This window comes from Nomascus leucogenys, chromosome 2 (assembly GCF_006542625.1).
Source record: "Nomascus leucogenys isolate Asia chromosome 2, Asia_NLE_v1, whole genome shotgun sequence".
Lineage (NCBI taxonomy): Eukaryota > Metazoa > Chordata > Mammalia > Primates > Hylobatidae > Nomascus > Nomascus leucogenys.
In genome coordinates, this window is record NC_044382.1 from 40,331,565 (window position 1) to 40,348,187 (window position 16,623).

At 44.2% G+C, this 16,623-nt stretch overlaps 1 protein-coding gene across 2 annotated transcripts in view; it reads right to left on the bottom strand.

Moving 5' to 3' along the window:
• The window catches only part of KDM3B (lysine demethylase 3B), an 80,768-nt gene extending 64,996 nt beyond the window's left edge, over positions 1 to 15,772 (bottom strand). The window contains exon 1 of one of the 2 annotated variants that reach the window (XM_030828605.1): positions 15,387 to 15,772. In XM_030828605.1, coding sequence (XP_030684465.1) covers positions 15,387 to 15,578 — 192 coding nt within the window. In that variant the 5' untranslated portion in view covers positions 15,579 to 15,772. The remainder of the gene's footprint in view (positions 1 to 15,386) is intronic. The other variant, XM_030828606.1, reaches the window with a different exon arrangement.
• Positions 15,773 to 16,623: the final 851 nt, after the last annotated feature.

Below are 16,623 nucleotides of genomic sequence, written 5' to 3' on the forward strand. Positions count from 1 at the left end.
AAAGGAAGAAGAAGAACCATTTTAAATCTAAGTACATAGAACACAGGACACAAAGAAGGGATATAAAGTAGCACAAATAAGGGTAGTGATTGGATTGAGTCAGAGATTGCCAAGGGAGGTTGATAATCTTAGTAGGGGAGGACTAAAACAGTTAAACAGTTTGAGATTTTTTTTTTTTCTTTCTGAGACGGAGTCTCACTCTGTTGCCCAGGCTGGAGTGCAGTGGTGCGATCTCGGCTCACTGCAACCTCTGCCTCCTGGGTTCAAGTGATTCTCCTGCCTCAGCCTTCTGAGTAGCTGGGACTACAGGTGCCTGCCACCATGCCCGGCTAATTTTTGTATTTTTAGTAGAGATGGGGTTTCACCATGTTGGTCAGGCTGGTCTCGAACTCCTGACCTCATGATCCACCTGCCTCGGCCTCCCAAAGTGCTGGGATTACAGGTGTGAGCCATCACGCCCCACTGAGATAATTTTTTAAAAGCCTGATTAATACAAACCATGATCAGCTAAGAAATTTAAAAAAAAAAGTCTGATTAAATTTCTACTATCAGAGTAAAAGCAGCAAATGGTATAACACATGCTTCGGTTAGGACCCAAGGATTACAAGTAAAGTATTTTATTAGTTAAGAAAAGTTAGTGTTAAAACTCTTGCTTTCATTTCTCTTTGTGGTCTACATATGATTTACATTCATTTTAGTGACAATTAAATAAGTTTTTTAAAAATAAAATATATTATCCTAAGTTTGACAAAATCAGATGGTAGTAATCTAAGTGACATAGGGCTTCATGTTTGTCATGTAATCATCAGTTTGGATTCTGGCTGTTCTCAAGGCCATTCTTACTATAATTAATAATATTATTCATTTATTCACACTCTTAACAAAAATGGAATGCCTCTTATAAATGAAGCACTTGACAGGGCCAAGAATATCAAGGTAAATAAGGTAGCAATTTGACAGTAGGGACTCACACCCTAGATGAGCCCAACAGAGATGTACAGAAATTATTACAGTGCGAAGTAATCATGGTAATAATAAAGATCTGAATAGGCTATGTTAGATTAGACAAGTCATCTGCCTTGGGAAACCAGAACAGTTTCACAGAAGAGGTAGTAGTATACAAACTGGGTCTTAAAGGACAAGCTGCATCCTTCTGGCAGAAAACAGAAGGAAAGACTTTCCAGCAGGTACAAAGGCAGAGAAAAACAAAAGCAGATCAAGTGTTCTGGGAGTAGGAGGAGGAGGAGGCTAGTAAGTAAGCTGTAAAGAGCTTTGACTGGCATATTAATGGTTGAAAAACTGAAACCTGTTGACAAAGATGTTGTTTGGCCAGGAGTGTTCTTTCGTTTGTTTATATTGTGCATTTGAATATCTTTAGGCAGTGTGTGCACTCTCCAGCAGCTGCCAATGCCCACTACACCTTTTGGTCTGTCACCCAGCTGTTTCTCACAAGTCTAGTTCCTCCCTAGACCTGTCTGAGTTTATATTGCCTCTATAGGCCTTGAAGGAGCACTGACAGTTTTAAAGGTGGTGGGGAGACCTAGTAAACTATAGAAAGATAATGGGGGCCAGGCATGGTGGCTGATGCCTATAATCCCCAACACTTTGGGAGGCTGAGGTGGGAGGATCACTTGAGCCTAGGAGTTCGAGACCATGCTGGGTAACATAGGTGAGACCTTGTCTCTACAAAAATAAAAAATTAGCTGGGCATAGTGGTGTGCACCTGTAAGTCTCAGCTACTTGGGAGGCTGAGATAGGAGGACTGCTTGAGCCTAGGAAGTCAGGGCTACAGTGAACTATGATCACGCCACTGCACTCCAGCCTGGACAACAATGAGACCCTGTCTCAAAAAAAAGGAAAAAGGAAGGAAAAAAGAAAGACAATGGGGGGAAGTTCTCAAAACTCAGTTTAAATAGGAAATCAAAATGGAAATTATAAAGCATTTTATACTTAGGTGAATAACTAAAATACAACTTATACTATGGAATAAATAATAGAGGAGTTTTTAAAAATGAGATCTATCTAATAGACTAACGTGGAAAGATCACTGAGATACACTATGTGATGGAAAAAAGCAAGTTGCAGATTATTTGAGGGGAGGGGATTGTGAGTGGGAGGGTTGGGATGAGAGAGTGAACAGTATTTTAGCCTCATCAGTAGATGTTTCCTTTTTTAAAAAGAATTTATTTATTTATTTGAGACAGTATCACTCTGTCACCCAGGCTAGAGTACAATGACGCAATCTAGGCTCACCGCAATCTCCGCCTCCCGGGTTCAAATGATTCTGTGCCTCAGCCTCTTGAGTAGCTGGGATTATAGGCAAGCACCACCACGTCCAGCTAATTTTTGTATTTTTAGTACAGACAGGGTTTCACCACGTTGGCCAGGCTGGTCTTGAACTCTTGACCTCAAGTGATCCGGCGGCTGCCTTGGCCTCCCAAAGTGCTGGGATTACAGGTGTAAACCACTGCACCTGGCCTAAAATACTGTATTTATAATTTTTTTTTTTAAAGAGGAAAGAATTACCTTTGGGGTCAGGTTGGAAGATATGGATGGAAGAAACTGGAAGCAGGGAGACCAATTACGAAGCAGTAATAACCCAGATAAAAGACCTAAGCCAATAAGAATACTGTATAGGCCATGCACCATGGCTCATGACTGTAATCCCAGCACTCTGGGAGGCCGAGGCAGGCAGATCACCTGAGGTCAGGAGTTTGAGACCAGCCTGGCCAACAGGGTGAAACCCCATCTCTACTAAAAAATACAAAAATTAGCCGGCCGTGGTGGCAGGCACCCATAATCCCAGCTACTCAACAGGCTGAGGCAGGAGAATTGCTTGAACCAGGGAGGCAGAGGTTGCAGTGAGTGGAGATCACCCCATTGTACTCCAGGCTGGAGGACAAGAGCGAAACTTTGTCTCAAAAAAAGAAAGAAAAAAAAAGAATACTGTATGAATGTAAAGTATATTTGAGAAATTAGAGATAAAAATAACAGGATATGGCGATGATTGTGAGATGGTAAAGGAAATCAAAGATAACTTTCCAAGGCTCCTAAATTTTCCAATTTTCCTACCTATACTCCAAACAAAACGTAAACTGTTAAAAATAATGTTACACAACTGTGGGATATCTTGTCAAGGTGGGCGAAGATGCATGAGTTGAATACCTCTGTTTTCAAATAAAAAATAATTTTCTCTTTACAGTTTCTTTGATTCTCAAGAGATAGCTTTCTACCAATTATCCCCAAATTTTTCTACTCTCTAACATCCTAAATAAATTAAATGTGAAGTACATGGGAACAACGGAAATAACCTGAATAAAAACTCCAGCACATATAGTGCTTTCAGGGGTTGTGGAATAACAGATATGGATTTGCATCCCACCTCTCCCGTTTCTTAACTGTGTGGCCTGGAGCAAGTCACTTTAGCCTCTTTGAGCCTCACTTCCTTTGCCTATAAATAGGGACAATAAAGACCTCAAAGGATTGTCTGTAGGATTACATGAAATAAAGACTTTAAATGCATAGCAGAATATGGGCTCCAGATAAATGCTTATTCCATAAGCAAACTCAGGTCAGAGTAAAAACTGGCATGACTTTTTTTTTTTAATTGCTATATATCAAGAATCTTAAACATGTACATATTCAGTGTCTATCATATCATTCCGGACCATAATCCTAATAAATAACCCTAAACACTGAAAAGGTTTTATTCACAAAAATGCTCACCATGGCATTATAGATGAAGCCTAAAATCTGAAACAACTTTAATAGCCAACGAAAAGGGAAGAGTTAAATTACTCAGCCAAAAAAAATTAACGTTCATAAGATTACGTCCAAATTCCTTGCACACCATTTATTATTTTCTTTTGGGTTATAAAAGCAATACATGAATTACCTGTGGAAAATAGAGAAAAGCACCAAGAAAATTAAAATCACCCATAAAATGAATAATTTTTAGTAAAAAAGGAAAATAACAGGCTGGGTGCGGTGGCTCACAACCTGTAATCCCAGCACTCTGGGAAGCTGAGGCAGGCAGATCACTTATGGTCAGGAGTTTGAGAACAACCTGGTCAACATGGCAAAACACCATCTCTACTAAAAATACAAAAATTAGCCGGGCATGGTGGCCCGGCACCTGTAATCCCAGCTACTTGGGAGGCTGAGGGAGGAGAATGACTTGAAGTTGGGAGGCGGAGGTTGCAGTGAGCACAGATCGTGCCACTGCACTCCAGCCTGGGCGACAGAGAGTGAGACACTGTCTCAAAAAAAAAAAAAAAAAAAAGAAAAAAAGAAAAAGAAAAAAAAAATAACTGCCACATTAAATGAAAAAGCAAAACTCAAAATTAAAAATTCCGTATGAGGCCAGGCGCGATGGCTCACGCCTGTAATCCCAGCACTTTGGGAGGCCAAAGCGGGCGGATCACCAGGTCAGGAGATCGAGACCATCCTGGCTAACAAGGTGAAACCCCATCTCTACTAAAAATACAAAAAATTATCCAGGTGTGGTGGCGGGAGCCTGTAATCCCAGCTACTCAGGAGGCTGAGGCAGGAGAATCACTTGAACCCAGGAGGCGGAGGATGCAGTAAGCCGAGATCGCACCATTGCACTCCAGACTGGGAGACAGAGTGAGACTCCGTCTCAAAAAAGCAAAAAAAATTATCAGAATAATTTCTACACTTTGTGTAACAGGCATGTATTACTTTAGAATCAGAGAAAGAAAACACCAAATGCTTCAAATCTAAGAAAACAACCCAGACGCAAATCACAAAACTAAGGGCCAGTGTGCCTTGGATTGGAGTCCCAAATGTGACTCCAATATCAAGATGAAAAAATTAACAGTGAGTCCATATCAATAAAAACATGTAAAAGAAAAAATTTAAAGATTATAAAGATAACGGGGCCACGGAGTGGAAATTCCGTAATAAATCAGAAGTGAACATCAGCCTAATAGGGGCTTCAAAATGTTCTACTTTTTTTAGACAGAGTGGTCAGGGAATAGAAGAGAAAAAACAGAAAAATCCATGTTTCCTGACCTCCATGAATTTACTATCTAGTAGAATAGACAAGCAAGTGTGGAGGATGGAAGACTTTCCCTCTACCTTCTGAGGGTTAGGTGACTGAAATAAACAGCAGTTTAAGGAGAGAAAAATAATACAAATTTGTTACATGTAAAGGACATCACAACAAGGAAAAGTAAATACCCAGAACCCAGTAAGACTGAGTTTTATATTTCTATAGAAATTATAGAAATAATTTTTATATAATTATATAATTATAATATAAAATTATAGAAATAATTATTGGGGGAAGGGGGAGGGATAGCATTCGGAGATATACCTAATGTAAATGACGAGTTAATGGGTGCAGCACACCAACATGGCACATGTATACATACGTAACAAACCTGCACGTTGTGCACATGTACCCTAAAACTTAAAGTATATAAAAAAGAAATAATTATATAATATAAAATTATAGAAATAATTATATAATAAAATTATAGAAATAATTATATAATTATATAAAATCATAATTATATTTCTGTATTTCTTATAGGCAACTTAGGGGAGAGTAAACCACATACATTATTCACTTAAGATATTGTGTGTGTGTGTATATAAATATATCATCTATCTATCTATCTATCTATCTATCTACCTATCTATCCATCCTGGGCTCAAGTGATCCTCCCTATAGGTGCACACCACTGCACCTGACTTAATAATTTTTGGGAAAAAAAATCAATGGGCCCTCAGAAGAACAGGTGACAGCTAAGGCTGTCTGTCTGCATGTGGTATAAACCTCCAGTCTCATCTCCTGTGATAGGAATTAATCTTCCCTGGTTGATAAGGTTAGCAGGGAAGGGATTCATGACAACAGAGTTCCTTCTTTATTTATTTTTTTTTTTCAGGCTGGAGTACAGTGGTGCAATCTTGGCTCACTGCAACCTCTGCCTCCCAGGTTCAAGCCATTCTTGTGCCTCAGCCTCCCCAGTAGCAGGGATTACGTGCGCCACCATGCCCGGCTAATTTTTGTATTTTTTAGTAGAGACGGGGTTTTGTCATGTCGGCCAGACTGGTCTCGAACTCCTGGCCTCAAGTGATCCGCCCACTTCAGCCTCCCAAAGTGCTGGGATTACAGGCGTGAGCCACAGCGCCAGCCTAGACTTCCTTTCGGAGGATGTGTCTTTAGGTAGATGAATAAGTTCAGAGACAGCCCTCCATCTGCTGCTCCTCAAGTGCCTTCAGTTTGAGATCCAATGCAACATATTTTGGGGTGGCATTTCCTGAACTTCTTCACAAGCTATACATCTTGCTACACATATCTATAACAAGAGAAACTACAATAAATATTCCAAAAAGTGGTATCCACAAAGTGCTAAGGGAACAAAGAATAAAAACAACATGCTGGGGAATCAGAAAGGCTTTATAGGGTTTGTAGCTCCTAGGATGCATGGGCCTGAAGGATGAGCAGGCTTTCTTTTCTCTGTATAGGATTTCAATAGATGACAGCATTAAAAGAAAAGTTTAAAGAAGGAACAAAGCAACGGAAGCCAGAAAATACTAGAAAAGTGGAGGATCACCAAAATCAAGGCTGCTTGCTTTAAACAGCCTTTTGGCAACACCCAATTTCCCTTGTCCAATTCTTTGCACATCGAGGACCCTTCTTATAGTAATTTAGTCTCTAGAGCAGAGCAGGAAGGGGCTCTATGCAGATCTCTGGATAGGCATACCTCCCACTGTAAATTAATAACCTTGCATGTGGATTTACAATTCAGTCTCCAGAGTTTGGTTAGAGAGAATCGGTCCCCTAGAGCCTGATTACCTCTGAAGTCATGAAAAAAGGAAAAAAAAAAAAAAGGAGTTTCAGCCCTTAGAAAACTGAAAGAGGTCACACTATCTGAGTCACTACAAATCAGGCAGGTTTTACCCACCTAGAGATGGGCAAAAGATGATGCTTTCGCACCAGGGGCAGTAGGGATGGTACAGTGGAAAGGGCTTAAAAACCACCAACCTGTCAAAGGCAGTGGAAAACTGAGAAGCAACAACAGGTGTTGCGCCCCCCAGGCCTTGTGGAAGCAAAGCCTATAGAACCCACCCCAGCTGTTGCAAAGAAAATCACAACAGAAAATGCCATGTTTCTTACCCACCATTTTGAGTCTGTTGGTGGAGGGGGAACTAAATAAATAAACTAGAACAAGTTGGAGAAGAGACCCAGGAAACTGTGTATTTAAAAAAAAGAGAATGAATGAACCCTTTGCAGGTGGGGAGTTAGTGAAGCAAGTCCCTCAGAAACAAATGGGAAATTAATGGCCAGGCGTGGTGGCTCATGCCTGCAATCCCAGCACTTTGGGAGGCCAAGGCAGGCAGATCACTTGCGGTCAGGAGTTTGAGATCAGCCTGGCCAACATGGTGAAACCCTGTCTCTATTAAAACTACAAAAATTAGCCAGGCGTGGTGGCAGGCACCTGTAATCCCAGCTACTCGCCTGTAATCCCAGCTACTCGCCTGTAATCCCAGCTACTCAAGAGGCTGAGGCAGGAGAATCACTTGAACCCGGGAGGCGGAGGTTGCAATGAGCCAACACTGCGCCACTGCACTCCAGCCTGGGTGAAAGAGTGAGACTCCGTCTCAAAAAAAAAAAAAAAAAAAAAAAAAAAAAAAGAAATAGAACTATTAAAATATACACACACACAGAGACAATCTTTTTTTAAAAAAATAAACTATACAAAGTGCTTGAGTGTCTGAAAAACTCAACCATGGCTCAGTGTTTCAAAAACAGACCTGATGCTGTAAGGGGAGAGTTAAGATGATGAGTGTGCTTAGAGGGGCTCACAGTTAAACAGTATATAGTCTTAACGTCAAAAAGTAAAATGTCATTTTTATTTAAAGTTCTCTAAACCATACACAGAATCACAAAAACATATTCCATTTACATTAATAGATAGAGCATAAGTATCAAGGTATCACTCAGAGTTTTAACTTTTGGAATTTTAAGTAATAAAAGGACACAAACAGTTTAAAAACCACAAACTCCCATTTCAACTAGGGCTGAAATTCTATGTTTGACCATAGGTAGAGAATTGTACACTGGAAATACGGTAAATATAGTACTATCCTGGACCTGACTATAATTATTACATTATTTAGAAACAAAATAGAGAGGTATTTTAGAGTCTACCTACCCTACCCTGAGACAGAGGAAAGGTTGGGTGGGGAGGTGTAAAAACAGAAGGCAGATACACTTTCACTCCTCCTGGAAGACTCTCAGATAGAAGAAGCATAGTACTAGCCTAGACATTGCTACAATTATTACATTATCTCTTGTCAAAGGAAAGGAGTATTTTAGAATCCGTCTTTCCTTGAAATAGAGATGAAAGATTAAGGGATAAAAAAAAATAGGGCAGATATGCTTTCACTTCTCTGGTAACTTCTGGATACATGAGGTAACTATGATACACATTCAAAACCAAGTGATACTACATTTACAGCATCATTTAATTACACCTACAGAAAGAAAAGAACGTTTACCTAAAAAATTTAGTGTTGCCACAATTGGTCACTCAGCAGAAAAAAAATTAGGTCCCTCATCTCACTTGCCAATTACAAAAATATTCCAGGCCAAGTGCAGTGGCTCATGCCTGTAATCCTAGCACTCTGGGAGGCCGAGCTGAGTGGATCACTTAAGGCCAGGAGTTTGAAACCAGCCTGGGCAAAATTGTGAGACCCAATCTCTTAAAAAAAAGAAAAAGCGGGGGGCGGCCAGGGGGCACCTGTAATCCCAGCACTTTGGGAGGCTGAGATAGGCAGATCAGCTGAGGTCAGGAGTTCAAGAAGACCAGCCAGGCCAACATGGCGAAACCCTGTCTCTACTAAAAATACAAAAATTAGCCGGGCATGGTGGCACACGCCTGTAATCCCAACTACGCAGGAGACTAAGGCAGAAGAATCACTTGAACTCTGGAGCTGGAGGTTGCAGTGAGCCAAGACCATACCACTGTACTCCAGCCTGGGTGACACAGTAAGACTGTGTCTCAAAAAAAAAAAAAAAAAAAAAAAAAAAAAAAAGCTGAAAATGGTGCTGTGCACCTGTAGTCCCAGCTAATCAGGAAGCTGAGGCAGGAGGACCAACTGAGCCCAGGAATTTGAGGCTACAGTGAGCTATGACTGCATCACTGTACTCCAGCCTGGGTGACAGATAAAACCATTAAAAAAAAAAAAGGCTGAGTGCCGTGGCTCATGACTGTAATCCCAGCAGTTTGGGAGGCCAAGGTGGGTGGATCACCTGAAGTCAGGGGTTCAAGACCAGCCTGGTCAACATGGCGAAACCCCGTCTCTACTAATAAATAAAAAAAAATTAGCTGGGTGTGGTGGTGCATGCCTGTAATCCCAGCTACTGGGACTGGAGGCAGGAGAATCGCTTGAATCTGGGAGACAGAGGTTGCAGTGAGCTGAGATCGTGCCACTGCACTCCAGCCTGGGCAACAGAACAAGACTCCGTCTCAAAAAAAAAAAAAAATTCCTGCCGAGCGCGGTGGCTCAGGCCTATAATCCCAGCACTTGGAAGGCCGAGGCAGGCAGATCACCTGAGGTGAGGAGTTCGAGACCAGCCTGGCCAACATGGTGAAACCCCATCTCTACTAAAACTACGTGGTGGTGGGCGCCTGTAATCCCAGCTACTTGGGAGGCTGAGGCAGGAGAATCGCTTGAACCCAGGAGGCAGAGATTGCAGTGAGCTGAGATCACACCATTACACTCCAGCCTGGGCGACAAGAGTGAAACTCTGCCTCTAAATAAATAAATAAATAATTCCACGCCAGGCACGGTGGCTCACACTTGTAATCCCAGCACTTTGGGAGGCCGAGGTGGGTGGATCACCTGAGGTCAGGAGTTCCAGATCAGCCTGGCCAACATGGCGAAACCCAATCTTGTGCATGCCTGTAGTCCCAGCTACTTGGGAGGCTGAGGCAGAAGAATTGCTTGAACCTAGGAGGCAGAGGTTGCAGTGAGCCAATATCGCGCCACTGCACTCCAGCCTGGGCAAAAAAAATAAATAAATAAAAATAAAAAAGTAAATTCCAGATTGACCAAAAATCTAAAGGTAAAAATAAACAAAAATGTTGGCTGGGCATGGTGGCTCACGCCTGTAATCCCAACATTTTGGGAGGCCAAGTCAGGCAGATTGCTTGAACCCTGGAGTTCAAGACCTACCTGGGCAACATGGCAAAACCTATCTCTATACAAAATACAAACATTTGCCAGACGTGGTAGTGTGCATCTGTGGTTCCAGCTACTTGGAAGGCTGAGGCAGGAGGATCACCTGAGCCCAGGGAGGTCGAAGCTGCAGTGTGTTGTGACTGTGTCATTGCACTCCAGCTTGGGCGACAGAGTGAGACCCTGTCTCAAAAAAAAAAAAAAAAGTTTTTAAAAGTATATTTATATAGGTTCAAGATGGGGATTCCTTCCCAGTCAAGTAATCCTAAACTATTAAGAAAAGTCAGGCCAGGCACAGTGGCTCAAGTGTGGAATCCCAGCACTTTGGGAGGCTGAGGCAGGCAACTGCTTGAGCCCAGGAGTTCCAGACCAGCCTGGGCAACATGGTGAAACCCCATCTCTACAACAAATACAAAAACTAGCCAGGCCTGGTGGCACACGCCTGTAGTCCCTGGGAGGATTGCTTGAGCCCAGCAGTGAGCTGTAATTATGCCCCTGCACTCCAGCCTGGGAGACAGAGCAAGGCTCTGTCTCAAAAACAAAACAAAACAAACAAAAAGAGGCCCGATAATTCTGATAACATAAAATTCTTATTTTTCTGTATAGCAAAGCAACCCACAAAAAAAGTCAAGAGGCTGGGCCTGGTGGCTCACACCTGTAATCCCGGCACTTTGAGAGGTCGAGGTGGGCACAGATCACGAGGTCAGGAGATCAAGACCATCCTGGCCAATATGGTGAAACCCCGTCTCTACTAAAAATACAAAAAATTACCTGGGTATGGTGGCACACACCTGTAGTCCCAACTACTCAGGAGGCTGAGGCAGGAGAATCGCTTGAACCTGGGAGGCAGAGGTTGCAGTGAGCTGAGATCGCGCCACTGCACTCCAGGCTGGGTGACACAGCGAGATTGTCTCAAAAAAAAAAAAAAAAAAAAGTTGGCCGGGTGCGGTGGCTCACGCCTGTAATCCCAGCACTTTGGTAGGCCGAGGTGGGTGGATCATGAGGTCAGGAGATCGAGACCACAGTGAAACTCCGTCTCTACTAAAAATACGAAAAATTAGCTGGACGCGGTGGCGGGCGCCTGTAGTCCCAGCTACTCGGGAGGCTGAGGCAGGAGAATGGCATGAACCCGGGAGGCGGAGCTTGCAGTGAGCCGAGATCGTGCCACTGCACGCCAGCCTGGGTGACAGAGCGAGACTCTGTCTCAAAAACAAAAAAAGTCAAGAGACAAATGAAACAAAATACAACCCACTACGCAGGTGAAGGAGTTAATATCCATGCACAGAACTTGCAGAGAGTGATAAGACAACTCCTGTTTTTCTCAAATGAGCAAAAGATATCCATACGTAACAAATAAAAGAAATGAAAAAGCCAGGCCAGGCGCGGTGGCTCACACTTCTAATCCCAGCACTTTGGGAGGCCGAGGCGGGCGGATCACGAGGTCAGGAGATCGCGACCACAGTGAAACCCCGTCTCTACTAAAAATACAAAAAAATTAGCCGGGTGTGGTGGCGGGCGCCTGTAGTCCCAGCTACTCGGGAGGCTGAGGCAGGAGAATGGCGTGAACCCGGGAGGCGGAGCTTGCAGTGAGCCGAGATTGCGTCACTACACTCCAGCCTGGGTGACAGAGCCAGACTCCGACTCAAAAAAAAAAAAAAAAAAAAAAAAAAAAAAAAAAAGAAATGAAAAAGCCAGTACACACGGAAAAAAAGGACAAAGGGTCATGAAAATTATGGATACTGTTTTTCACCCATCAGATTGGCAAAAATGAAAAAGACTGATGATACCAGTGAAGGCAAGGGTAAAGAGAAACAAGCACTCTGAGTACTGTTGGTGGGAGTAGGAAATGCTATACACCTACTGGAAAATAACCTGGCATTATGTAATAAAATAAAAAATACACATACTTCTTAACCGAACAATTTCAATCCTGGATTGCTAAACTACAGAAATAAAACCTGGATTACATAAAAATAAGTATACAAGTATATTAATGGCAGCATTGTCTATACTGCCAAAAAAACTTTAGATAACCTGAATGTCCATTAACAGGAGGAATAACTGAATAAATTATGGTACATCCATTCTATGGAATATAAGGTAGTTACCGAAAATGATGAGTAAAATCTGCAAGTATTGATCCCCATGGTATACTGTCAAATGAAAGAAAAAAAGGCAGGTTGCAAATATTGTGCAGTATGACACCATTTGCTAAAAAAAGGAAACTCTTTGTATACAGTTGAATGTTTTCATGTTTTTTGTACTAGTATTAGGAAAGATGAGCAAAGAGATTGCTGGTTTTTCTTGTGTAAACCTTTGTTTGACATTTTGCAAATTACAAGCTTTGCTTTTATAATCAAAAAAAGGAAAATCCATGGGTTTCTTTTTTTGGCCTGTTTTATCTACAATACCCATATATGTGACGGTCCCAAGGTCTCTGCAACTTACATGAGCCAATAATGATTTAGGAACACAAAGAGGACACCGGATTAGGAAAGAAAAGCCAGAGAGAAATGCATAAAAACCCATAAACTAATTCTAAAAAAAAAAAGGCCCATTTTAAAACACAAATAAAACTACTATTCCATGAGAAAGGGGGGAAAAAGCTGTTTTCATGCCTTGGCTAAACATCTGAGTAATTTGTCAGCATGGCTTTTGCTGGTGAAGATGTCCACCTATGAGAACCTTATCAACAAAACTCTCAATCAACAGGATCCTGACTCCTTTTTTTCACACCTCACCTTAAGGTAGCACTTGGCTTTGTTACTGTTTTCCAAAAGAGGTTTCATTAAATGGATCAGTACTATATTTTATAGGATATCTGAATCAAAAAGTATTTAGAAAGAGTATATTCGTGGAGTCTAAAATTAAGAAGTGTGTTTTCAATCACTTCAGAAACTCATTCATCCAACCCTCAATTACTCATCCTTAAAAGGGGGCGCCCTGCTAGGCATTACTCAAAACCAAGCATGCCTGAAAACATCTTAAACATAACTGAATGAAAATCTGCCCAATCACAGGCCAGCTGCTTGCAAACTCCACCCTTGAGTACAGGAAGAACACTTTTGATTGGAAGACAGTTGTGTTTACTACCGTGTGTGGTGCAAATTGGAAAGGTCCACATGCCTACGGTCCAAAGGAAATCTCTCTTAATGAGAAAAAAACAAAACGGCCCGTTCTCATCCTACACTGGTCATTGTCATTAACAGAACCTCAACAAAACACCAATTCTTGAACAATTTTGCAAGCTGGTGAAAAAATCTAAAGGCTCTGAGTTTTGGTCTGGCTGTTTTCTCATCTATGTCCCTGGATATACATGTAAGACAAGCATAAATGTATTCTCAAAATACAAACCTGCCTTTGCTTCTACATTCACACAGCCCCATGCAAGACCTCAACACAGTTGTAATGTTCTTTGCTTTAATTTCCAAGAATCACTGAAACTTTTTACTTGGTTTGAGAACTCAGTTCCGTGGGCTCAGTGGTAAAATTATTCAGTATTTAGTTTAGTGGGTGTCCAGCAAGGAAGGAACTAAGCTCCAAAAACCTCTGCCCTTAGGGAGCACAGCAAACAACAAAGTGAAGGGGGAGCCATTTCAGGTGCAGAGCTCATTAGCAATTCATCTGAGACGACCATTGCAAGAACCAGAAAAAAATCCCAATGAATAGCTAGGGCAAACTAGGCCTTAGGTCAAAGTATGCATATAACAGTGGATCTTAAGTATGTTTTGCCTCCAAGGGGGTAGAATGAATCTGAAATGGACACTTCTTTTCCCATCCCAGCCATCTTTTAAAGAAAGCGCAGAGGAATAGAGATCCAAATCCCAGTCTTAATCATCATTCCATCCCCTTATATTTTTAGTATCTTTTTGCAAATTTGCCCCACTGAGGCCTCATAAAAGTCCTAGCAGCGTTTCTTATACGGCATGAAGAAAGATCAAAGCAAATGAACCCAAGTAGCAGAAGCAAAGCCTAAGCCATCCACAAAAAAAATCCATAAAGCTTGTATATTAGTGAAAAAGTACAGTCTAACACCGTTGATCAATAGGAAGAACAATAAACATCGGAAGCCTACAACATTACTTCCAAATCTCACAAACCGCGTTCCCGTTTATAACTGCAGAAGCAAGTTCATCAAGAAAATTTACTTTCTGCTTGCTGATCTATTACATTCCAAAAGACCATCCCCTGCCCCAACACGCACACACACCATTTTTCATAGCCTTATCTCACCAGAGAAGCTAGGGCCCCTACCAAAATGAGGAAATAAAATGGTTTGCCAAAACTCCAACACTATATTTTACCGCCACATTAACGAGAAGAACACAACATGATCCCGAATGCTAGTTAAGTTGGTAGACTGAACAACTTTAATCACAAAACACACCAAGGCATTCAAAAAGGGCCAAGCCCAAACACAAAGTTTCAAAACAAAACCTCTCCCAAGGCTGGGGGAGTAGCTGAGCTGGGAGCAAAAAGCACTACCCAGCAGCCCCGTTCGGCCACTAAGAAAGATCTCAAACTTATCAAAAACAGCCACAACTGCAGCTCCTGTCACCCAGAAGCATAAGGAGAGGAGAGCTCGAGACAGTGCCGAGAGCTGGCCTTTCTGGAGACCGCCAGGCCGAGCCCAGCTCAGACGAGGAAGTAAACTGCCAGATAAAAAAGCCCCGACCAGCTCCAACTGCAGCCTCCGTGCCTCCCATAACTGCCCACATTCCCGCCCCACTAGGGGCTCTGGGAGAAAAGGAACAGGGCGCAGGTCTCCTGGGAGAGGCTGGGGACCACAGGTCCGCGTCTTCGAGAGGGCAGCGGCAACACTGGCCGAACTCTGAGGCTCCCGGGAGGTCAACATTCAAGAGCCTGCTCCGAAGGCGTGTTGGGGGGAACGCCGAGAAAAGGGTCGCCCAGGAGGCGGGGCCTGCCGGCTGCAAGCAGCAGCTCCGGGCGCCCTGGCCGCCCCCCGGGGGAAACCGGGGCGCACACCCCGACGCGGAAGCCATGCCGGCAAGAGCTCGGGGTGCCGAGGTGCCGGCGGGGGGCGCTAAGGAGACCCCGGGGCACGGAAATGGGTCACCCCCATCCCACCGCCCCCTCACAAAGGCCCCCGGGGAGGCCGCCCGCAGGCCCCGCAGCCCCGGCCTCGAGTGCCCGACTCGGCCGCCACTCACCGCTAGGTCCTGGGGCACCGCCCCGCTCATGGCCCGCACCGTGCCGGCCCGCCAGGCTCGAGTGCGCAGCGCAGGCCCCGGATCTCCGCTCGCCGCCGCCGCCGCGGGGGCCGAGGCCGAGGCTGAGGCCGCAGTGTCCGCGAACAGAAGCAGCAGCCGCTTGCCCACCGGGGAGGCCGCCGCGTCCGCCATCGCCGGGGCCGGCCTGACCCGCGCTCCCGCCCGCCGCCTCCCACCACCTCCGCCGCCAAGCGCCCGATCCACCCGCAAGGCCTCCCTCCGCACCACCCGCGGCCGCCGTTCCCCCCAACCCCCCCCAACAGCCACCACCAACCACCGGCGCCGCGCAGCGCCCCCCGTGGCCGGGAGCGGAGCCGCAGCCTGGGCCCCGCACAGCGCCCCCCGCGCTCTGGAGCGGGGCGGCAGCTCATGGCCCCTCGCAGCGCTCCGCCCCAATCTCCCCGGGGCCTGCAGTGCCCCCTGCGGTCGGGAGGGGAATTGCAGGTTCGGCCGGGGTAGGGAAGTGGGCGGGTCCTTCATCTTCCCCATGGCACCATCCCTGGTCTCAATCTTCCTTCAGGGAGTCGTATATATGAGAGGGCTTTAGCTTGCTCTCCTCGGATGCCAAAGACATTTACGGGGTAAGGGGGTGAGGGGCAAGGTACCTAGAGAGTGGATGTTTTGAGCTATTTAGTGTCTCCAATACCCCCATCGATTTCCTATCCTGAAAATATGAGCTCCTACCTGCTGTCTTGTAGGAAATGTTCTCCCCATTGGTCCATGAGACACAATGTCTTCCTTCTCAATGGCCCATAACAGCACCATCCCATTCTATACTGCCAGCACTTCTTGGGTTCCTTTCCAATTGGCCAACGTATTACTCCCATTGGATGTATAATGCCACTCTTTCCACTGACTGAAGGCCAACGTGCGCCCCAACATCTTGGTGTTTTTCCTAAAACCGACCTAACTTCTTCCCCTTCCTAGTCTGCCAATGTTATCTACGTGTTTCTCCATTCAACTCTTAGGGGAACTGGAAAGACCAGCAGTAAAGGGGTTCTCTTAGTAGCACTCCATCTTACCATGGAATTAGTGGGGCTGGGGGCAAAGAAAATTCTGTAACTCTTATCTGGATGCATTTAATACAGGTGTGGGAGACTGATAGCTCCTGATTAGAAAAGGAGCCTGCAGAGAAAGTGAGATGCTGAGATTTTTGGCTAGATTGTTACCCACAATA